This window comes from Coffea arabica, chromosome 9c, assembly GCF_036785885.1.
Source record: "Coffea arabica cultivar ET-39 chromosome 9c, Coffea Arabica ET-39 HiFi, whole genome shotgun sequence".
NCBI lineage: Eukaryota > Viridiplantae > Streptophyta > Magnoliopsida > Gentianales > Rubiaceae > Coffea > Coffea arabica.
Genome location: NC_092326.1, coordinates 30,766,098 through 30,775,649, shown reverse-complemented (window position 1 = coordinate 30,775,649; position 9,552 = coordinate 30,766,098). Strand labels below are relative to the sequence as shown.

The window sequence follows — 9,552 nt, the reverse complement described above, 5'->3', positions numbered from 1 at the left end:
CTATGTAAAATATTTTCACTCATCTTATGGAAAACAACTTCCCTTCCAAATTTACTGAAGTTGTTTTCCGAAATGCATGCATCCCGCCTGTAGTATGTTCCAAACTTACTGAAAACATCTTGTAGTATGTTCTTTTTTTTTTTAGTGTAAACCCAAGACCTCTTCCTTACACTCCCTCCCCCGTACCACCCAACCCAACCCAACCCAACCCTCCTCCTAGTATATTCAAAAAAAAAAAAAAAAATCTCATCCTGCTCATTCTATGCTAGTAATTAATTATGTATAATAGGGACATTCTTTTCTAGAGAAACTTTCAGCAGTGAGAGTGCAAGATATATGTCACAATAAGCATTGCATGTGATTGATATTTGACACTAAATGGCCAGCAACTTGTTTATTGCTTAAGGAGATATTTTTTATTCATATATACATTTCTCCAAGATTTTTTAATGTTAAACAATGAGATAAATTTTCTTATTTTGCATGGGAAGAAGTATGTAGTTATAATGTGTAGAAAGTAAAAATAGAGATAAAAGTGAAAATATTTCAAAAGTTAAACAAACACCAGAAAAATGAAGTAAGAAAATATTTTCAATAAGTTAACCAAACACCTGAAAATGATGAAAGGAAAATGATTTTCATGGAAAATTACTTCCACGGAAAATATTTTTCCAAGGAAAACATTTTACTTCCAATCAAACAGACCCGAAGAGAATCATCTTTTCTCCAAGTTATTCTAGTTCAAACGGTTGTTGTAAATCCTTTGCATATTTGATCCGCAGAAGTCAAGCTTTGCACGAAATGCGGAAAGGTTGCCTCAATCATACAACCAAATATTTGTTTGGCATGTGTAAACACAGACAAAGGTACCAATTGGTAGGACGAGGAACAATTTGACAGATTGTTCTAAGAAACAACATGAGAAAGGAGTCAATTTTGGGTCGATTGCACAAGCTACATCATCTAAAAACTTTGGTTTTCAGATTGCAGGATGCTACAATATATGGATAACTTACACGACAAAATCTAATCTGAAGATCACATTAAAGTATAGAAGGATAAACTACAGTGAACTAACTGTATTGTAACCATATATTTTTGATACATACTCTATTGAAATCCTTCTTTACTATATTGGCAATTTCTCAATTTTATCACGACCAACCACAGCAGATGAAGGAAGATGCTGGAAGTCGACCAGTGTTGCGAATATACTCGACTTGGGCAGCAACTTTTTCTGCCTGCCTATTCCTTCTAGCTTCAGCTGCTGCTCGTTTTTCTTCCGACCTTTGCCTAGCCATTGCAATCTTCTTTACCATCTTTGCTTGGGCTTGTGCCCTCATTTGCTCAACTTGAGCCTGAAAGGTGTAACAAAGTGAAACTGAGAACATGAAGAAGATAGTTCATCTCTGTTCATACAAAAGTACGTCAGAAGTAAATATCAAAGCAGACACAAGTCAAATTAGAGTGAATCTTGGTGGCATCAACACTTATTCAGCATCTTGTAAACCTGAAGGAGATCATGGATTGTTTAGTTTAAATTGTGAATGAGTCAACAACTTGAAACTTGGTGTTTGACAAATGCAACGCAACTTCCAAATTTAAAAGATAAGAATATCAACAGTGGACGTAATTCATGTACCTCTGTTCTCCTCATTTCTGCTTCAAGCTTTGCTTTCTGCTGACTTTCCCATGCTTGGATTTTTATTTCTTCACGCTTGAATCTGAGAATATAGGAATAACTCGTCAAAAAACTTAACATAAAGCAGAACAATTGTTGAAAGGAAAAAACTGTCATCACGGTGATGCAGTGTTTTAACCTCGCAGTGTGTTTTGTTTTCTCAGCTTCCTCCCAAGCAGCTGCTCGTTTTGCATATTCGATTCGTTCATGTTCATCTGCATCAGAGGCTTCAGCCACAGAGTGACTTTTGTCATCTTTACTAGCCCAAGCAGCAATATTCATCTTACCAAGTTGGACTCCAAGGGCTACAATCTCTCTCCTTGTCTTGAGCTTTAGTTCTTGCTCTGACATTTCGTTTCTTCCATTTCCAGTTGAATGCTGAGATGCATCATCATTGGGGTGCTCTGTAGGAGTCGGTGCTGGCTCTCCTCGTCGAGGAGTGGATGGGATAGAAGATGTTGGACTACGCAATGGTGTTGCACCCGTAGGAGTAGCAGTTCTGGAAGGTTCTTGACTTGGAATAGGGGTCATTTCCGTTCCCATGTCTCTCATTGAAACCGATCTCACAGTGGAGACACCTACATGAAAATAAAGGAATAGTTAGATCCACGAAGATGGAAGAAAAGGCATGAAAAAGACTTGAGTTTGCTAATTGTATTTCATAAGATGTATGAACATGGTCTCTGCCTACTTGAAGAAGATTCACTGGTACTTAATTCCCAAAATTAAACAAAATATGGTACCAACTTTTTGGCACCTGGTTTCCCAAGGAAACCTAGCAAGTTTTAGCACCTGTAGGTTTTAAATTTTCAAGGATACGACACTAGAACAAATTCAGAAAACAGAACATCAGTAATTGCATTGATTCATCAAAAGGAGGCAGGACAGTTTACTTCGGGGAATCATGAAGGCCAACCAAGAAATTTAGTTCAGCTGAAAACAGATCAGGGTAGAGAAGCACATTTACAGACCTCCAAATTTAGTCACAGAAGATCAATTAATGGAAAATTAGGTGGTCAACCGCAGCCGTGACCACTGTAGAAAAAACTTCTGAAAAAGGAGGAATCTAAACTTCTTTGCTTCTTAGCATATCACCCATTTGTAGAAAAGGATCGGATTACCTGTTGCATTTTCTATTGAGCTCTTTGTAGATGATAAACTCTTAGTATCCACCTCCATCAAATCCTTACTTTCTGGGCACAGTTCAATCAAAGAATTTGCTCCATTCTCTTCAACAGAAACAGGATTAGATCCAGTTGCAACAGGATCAAACCTCTCCGATGCCAGGTGTGGTGCTGGTTGACAGAAATCAACCCGTTTGACAGCTAACTTATTCTCATAACTCACATTCTCAGGAGCAACTCTAACCATGTTAAGAACTGGTAAACGACTTGCTTGATTGTGTACATGTGCCTTCTTGGGATGACCAGGTGGCACATTCTGCCTATTGATTATCCACTTCTCTGCATCATTCCACTTGGACGATATAGGCCTTGAGAACAATCTCGTGACACCATGGTGATGCAATCTTTCGCCTCTATGAAACTCAAAGCTCGAGGTACTATCATAATCAAGATTCTCATCTTCATATGTTCTCCCTGGGTGTCCTGCACTACAATTAGCATTTTCTCCCTTAGATGTTCGTTGAGTTTTGACCGGATCAACTTCCCCATTTCCCCTAGGCATAGCCTCACTTGGCTGGCAGGAAATGGAATCACCTTGTCCAGCAGTAGATACTGAATTTTCAGACAATTTAACGGATGAAACATTAAGACTGGAAGCTGCAAATTAGAAGAAAAATTCCCTTAATCAGCAAAAGATAAACGCAAACTTGTTACCCTCTCAAAATCATCTATCTAAGTTCCAAAGTTCCAAAGACACTAAAACAGAGACACCTATCTGTTACAGAATATAACCAATTTCTTACTACTTCCCCTGCAGTTGAGGATATAGCAAAACTAATTCAAAGGTGTGTATCTATACCAATTTGAAGTTGAAAACTAGATCGAGTGCCTAAGCTTAGCAAATTACATCAAGTTGGCCTGCGTAACTAGAAAGAAAATGCCCTGAAAGCAAATTATTAAAAAAAAAAAAAAAAAGATTCTGACCCTATGTTTTGCAAAGATTACCAGAACCGTTCAAATTCCGGAGGTAGCAAAATTAAGTTGCATGCTCAAAGACACAAGTAAAAGAAAGAACCAAAAAAAAAAAAAGAAAAAAGAAAATGAATTATTAAGCAATATAAAAACCAATCTAAAATCGAAAACTATACAAGCATCAAACACACACCTTCCTCATCAAAATCACCACTTTGGGTAGCCAACAAGCTGTTCTTGACAAATTCAGAATCTTCAAGCTTGGTAGGCGAAGTTCTTGAGGAATTGCTGTTTGATCCATCTTTTTTCCTCTGCCCTATCAGCTTCATTCTCAGTTTACTTGGAGATATTATACCAGTCTGCAGACCATATCAAAACAACCACCACACCAATAAGCCAGTGAGCCAACAATTCAGAAAAATCAAAATTTGTTCACACCCCAAAACAAAGCCCTGTAATTTGAACCCATTTGAGAAAACTCACATTTGAACAAATCCCACACCACTTCTCAGAACTTGCTCAAATGCATCATCAAAAGCAGTCAAGAAAAAGAAATGAGAAAAATGAATGAAATATTCAATGCAACAAACCTGAACTTTGTGAATCCTTTCGTAGTCCATTTAGATCCTTCTTTTTCTTACAAAAAACAGACACAAATACGGAAGGAAGAGGCCTCAAAAGAGGTCTATGAACTGCTAGTACACTACTCCAGTAAAGACACGGTTCTATCTGAATCTGAAGTGTTAAATGGGTTTTTGTTTGTTTGCTTTTGTAGAGGAACTGAGTAATTGAGAGAGAGAGGCAGGGCTGATGACGATTGACGACAAGAGTCACTAGCAGATTCAATGGGGTCGGCGATCTTTTACCGATTCTTTGACCAGCTTATCGCCTTCTTTTCTTGTGTTTATTTATTTGTTTATTTATTATTTTTATACTTTTATTGGTGTTTTGATTTGAGTCTTTGACCACCACGTTTTCTTGTAGTTGTTCTTTCTTGTCATACATTTTCTTCTCTCTTTTTTTTTTCTTGACTTGGAATTTTACCCAACACTTATGTGCCAAACCAATAAATGCATGTACATGCACGAGAAAAAGTACACATTTACACAAAGGGAGATTTTACAAGAATCATTTGATTATCGTACCCTCGCCTTAAATTCACCGTTGGACGGCGAAAACATAATTTTGACATTAAATTATAACAACTTCAAAATTTTACAATTTGAATTACGGTCATTATTGAAAGAAGATTCATATTATGAAAAGGAAAAATCGTTTAAAACGTCTCTCGCATTTTGTAAAATAACTTTTTTCGTCCCGTACTTTTAAAAGTGTAATTTTATATTCCTTACATATTCACATCGAACAAATTTAGTCCTTAACTAGGTTTCCGATCATTTTTTGGCCGGAATCATCACGTGCAAGGCACGTGATCATTTTTGAAGGGTAAATTTGTCAAATTATATTTTACATAATCTGATCTATAGTCCTCCACATTTTATAAAATAAATTTTTCGTCTCTCACATTTTATAAAATGATTTTTTTCATCCCTCACATTTCACAAAATGAATTTCTCCATCCCTCACATTTCAAAAAATGAAATTTTCATTTCTCACTAATTATGTGTGTGAATACATTTTTTTAAACAGACGTATATGTTTATTTGATTTTGCTTAATAATAATAGCATAAACACATGTATGTAATTAGGCCCAGTTTGTGAGCTATCTTCTCTTTTTGTATGATTATGACTAATATTTACCAATAGAACCTTAATTTGCATATTCTTATTGTATTTTGACCGAAAATAGTTTTATTGGCGAACTTGACAATGAATGTAAGATTATTTACTAGCTAATACCATATGAAATCAAATGATCACGTATAATATATGGTATTCGTATTTTTAAGTGAAATCAAAAAGACACATACATATATTTATGCTATTCGTATTATTAAGTAAAATCAAATAGACATATACATGTGTTTAAACAAAATGTATTCACACACATTTTTTGTTAGGGTTTGCCTCACATACATAATTAGTGAGGGATGGAAATATTCATTTTTTGAAATGTGAGGGATGGAGAAATTCATTTTGTGAAATGTGAGGGATGAAAAAATCATTTTATAAAATGTGAGGGACGAAAAAAATTATTTTATAAAATGTGGAGGACTATAGATCAGATTATGTAAAATATAATTTGACAAATTTACCCTTAAAAAATGATCACGTGCCTTGCACGTGATGGATTCCAGCCAAAAAATGATCGAAAACCTAGTTAGGGACTAAATTTGACCGATGTAAATATGTAACGGATATAAAATTACACTTTAAAAAGTGATGGACGAAAAAAGTCATTTACAAAATATGAGGGACGTTTTGGACGATTTTCTCTTATGAAAATGATGCTCTAAAGGGATCTTAGAATTTTCCTTGAAAAATTACAATCTTTTGTGTACAGAATTCAATCGAAACCATTAAGTTCAAAAACCTATGATTGTGTTTAGATTGCAATTTTTTGGACTTTTTGTAAAAAAATATATTGTAGCGATTTGATATATATAAAGTAAAAAGGTGATTCAGAAATGTGTTCACAAAAAATATAGAGAATTTTTTGATAAAAAAATCCCTTTCCAAGCAAGGAATATGACTCTTAGTAAACGCATAAGTTGACTCAAAAAATTAGCATTACTATTGCAGTCGTTTTAGAAGTTGATTTATTAGTTTATTACTATCACTTTCCTAGAATTATGATTAACCAATCTTTCTTTAAATTACCAATACACATCTAATCTTATTTTATTTGCAGCTGCTATTTTGGACGTTTCTTTTTACAACATTCTAAGCTCAAGGATAAATTTTATTTTACCTTCCCAAAAGTTTTATTATTATTGTTAATACTATTCGAATTTTTTTTTTTTTGAGTAGAAATTCTATTTGTATGCGATGAAGAGGAGAGAACGGTTACTTGGGAGATTTTGTAATGCATTGTTTATAAAATTGGAGGGAAGCCATAAAGCTATTTCTGTTTCAGTGCCCCAGGGCCAGTCTAAAACAACCTAAAGATTAGGACAACAAATTTGCAATTAAAAAATGCTTTAAGGCATAAGAATATTTTTGTCTTTGTATATGGTACATTTCTGAAAGCAGTTACATGCCTAAAAGATGTGGGGAATAAATATTTGAAAAAAAAAAGATGGTATTGCCCTCCTAATTACTAAATAGGATAAAAGTTTCAAACACTGAGATTCATAGTAAAAGTTTGTCTATGACAATAAACATTGGTTGGTTGAATGTATAATGGCTTTTAAATTTCATTGCTTCAATTAGGTATAAGGTTTTTTTTCTTTCTCCCATCTATACTTAAGCTTTACTAGTGCTTGGGAAGCTAGAATCTAGAAAGTGGAAATATTAACCACTACTTCTCTGGTTCTTTCTCCTAATTCACAAGTATAAATGTTGTGATATACACGAACACTTCCCCAAAATAAATAAACTTTTACAGTAATGATGAAGACTAGAGACCAGTAGGGAAAGCAGGGCAGTTGCCTGACTGAACCCATTAAAATTTTTAATATATATACACACACACATAAATTTGTATCTATCAAATACCAATAAATAAATTTATTTAATTATTTACTTGTACATTTGGCCCACTCTTCAAGAAAATGCCACCACTATTTTTTTAGCAAAATCTTTATTAGCATGTTACACTTGCTTATTTGTCTAAACATCCAAGTAAATCAATTAAAAACAACCAATTAATAAACATCCAAGTAAATCAATTAAAAACAACCAATTAATAAAAAAGGTAAATTTTTTATGCACTGTCCGTGTATATACATGCGGTTTTGGATGTATGCCATGTATTCTAATTTTAAATTTGAAATGTAATGTTTACACTTATGATATACATTCACAATTATGACATACATTCACAATCATTAGCGTAAATAAATTATGGTGCATAAAAACCTTTATCCTTAACAAAAGAGATTACATTTTGCCTCTGCCTCTCTTCTCGCTGTTTATGAAGTGGGCTCAATATACAGACCCGTTTGAAAAAGTTCCCTTAATTGTTTTCTAAATATTATTATTCGGCAAAAATTGTTCTTTCTTTATTTTACATTTACAAAGAAATTAATTTAGAGAAAATTTATTAGAAATTTGAGAGGAAAAGTGGAAAAAAAAAACTCTTGATTAAGGAGTTGATATTGGAATTTGTGGAGATGCCCTTTATTACTGACTTTAAAGGAGAAGTTGAGAAGTCCAAAGGGAAATTGATTATTGAAAGTTATCGTCGTTGCCAAATTAATACTTCATGTAATTGAAATATATTTATTATCATTGCCAAATTAGCACTCAAAGTAAGTACATATTTTTACTTGATTATATCCTCAATAAAATTATAAGTTATCGCTTTCTTCTGTCAATTCGGGATTGTCTCGCTGCCTTTTTGTGTCAATTATTAAGGGTGAGATTCTTAACCCTTAAAGGGAAAATTTAAAAAATAATTTCACTCACCTCCTTTTAGGTTTAAATAATTACACTAGCCTCCTTTCATGTAGTAAAATGATTATAATATCCTTCACTTATAGATAATTCCTACAAACAAACAAAAAAAAACCCTACAACTACAACTAATCTTTCATTTTAAAGCAACGGTTGTCATATAAAACAAACTCTTATTCTCTCTCATCGACTCTCTCTCCTATCTTATCTCTTCTGCATCTCATAATTCATTCTTTTCCACTGCCGCCATCTACACAACGACCTAATACATCCCGAATCCTCATCATTATAGAAATAGATCTTCTATCTTTTTTTTTATTTTCCTTTTTTTGTAAGTATTATCAAATTGAAATTGCCAAATGATAAGTTGCAGGAGTAGATTTATTGTCAACCTAAACGAAGATGAAAAAGAATTGTGGTGATACAAAATACACACAAGAAAATAAAAAGTGATGGCTAAAAAAGGAACATAGATAGAGAAAGGTTACGCTATTATATTAATTATGCAAAAAAGAATTTTGGGATATAAAAACTGCAATTAGATTTCCCTAGAGACATGGGATGTGGCCTTTAGTGTTGCTTTTTGTTGTTTCATGTTGGTATTTTTGTGGGTTAGATTATTTTAGTATCAACAAAGTTTGCAGCCATTTGGATTAAGTTTGAAAAGTAATATTGGTCAATTCAAACATTGGATATAGGCAAAAAAAAAAATGGAGGCTAAAGATTAGATTGAATGTAAAAATTTAGACAAAAAAATTGGGAAGCTTTAGGGTGGCAAAAAAATTGGGGAAGTATTTAGGGAAGGTTTGGGAAGAACTTAGGCAAAAAAAAAAAAATTTTGGTAGCTTTGGGGCGGCAAAGGTGAGCTGTCAAAATTGTGAGAATATGGGAATTGAGTTGAATTAATTTATTGAGTTCATTAAAATGGTAGTTATGCAGTTTGCAATAGTTGCAACATGGAAGAAATTTATGAGTGAGTTTCCCCCCCCCCCCTTCTAACTAACAAAGGGGTATTTTAGAAAATTTAAAGACAAATTTAGCATATTGGATTTATACTATTACTAAAATGCTAATCATAGAGAAGGTAGTTGTAATTTTTTAAACTAGAGGGGAGCTACTTGCAATAGTTAGAAACCTTAAGGGAGGTTTATGAAATTATCTCATTCTTGAAATTATCCCATTCCTAAAACCATTCATTGTTCTTGTTTTATATGATGATATTAAATTTGTTCTTTCATAGTTTATTTATTGATTAG

The 9,552-nt window shown here is 33.4% G+C and overlaps 1 protein-coding gene across 3 annotated transcripts; it reads right to left on the bottom strand.

Moving 5' to 3' along the window:
- Positions 1-927: 927 nt before the first annotated feature.
- On the bottom strand, positions 928-4,549 carry LOC113707702 (uncharacterized). 3 transcript variants are annotated; one of them, XM_027229993.2, is made up of 7 exons: positions 4,368-4,549; positions 3,971-4,136; positions 2,803-3,462; positions 1,969-2,259; positions 1,821-1,896; positions 1,643-1,724; positions 928-1,358 (listed from the first exon to the last, which is right to left on the bottom strand). In XM_027229993.2, exons 1-7 carry the CDS (start codon positions 4,395-4,397, stop codon positions 1,155-1,157), a joined length of 1,509 nt encoding a protein of 502 aa, XP_027085794.1. In that variant the 5' UTR covers positions 4,398-4,549; the 3' UTR covers positions 928-1,154. The 3 variants fall into 3 exon arrangements, with proteins under 3 accessions (XP_027085794.1, XP_027085790.1, XP_027085791.1); XM_027229989.2 differs by having other exon boundaries at positions 1,821-2,259; XM_027229990.2 differs by having other exon boundaries at positions 1,821-2,259; positions 2,803-3,417.
- Between the last annotated feature and the right edge of the window lie 5,003 nt (positions 4,550-9,552).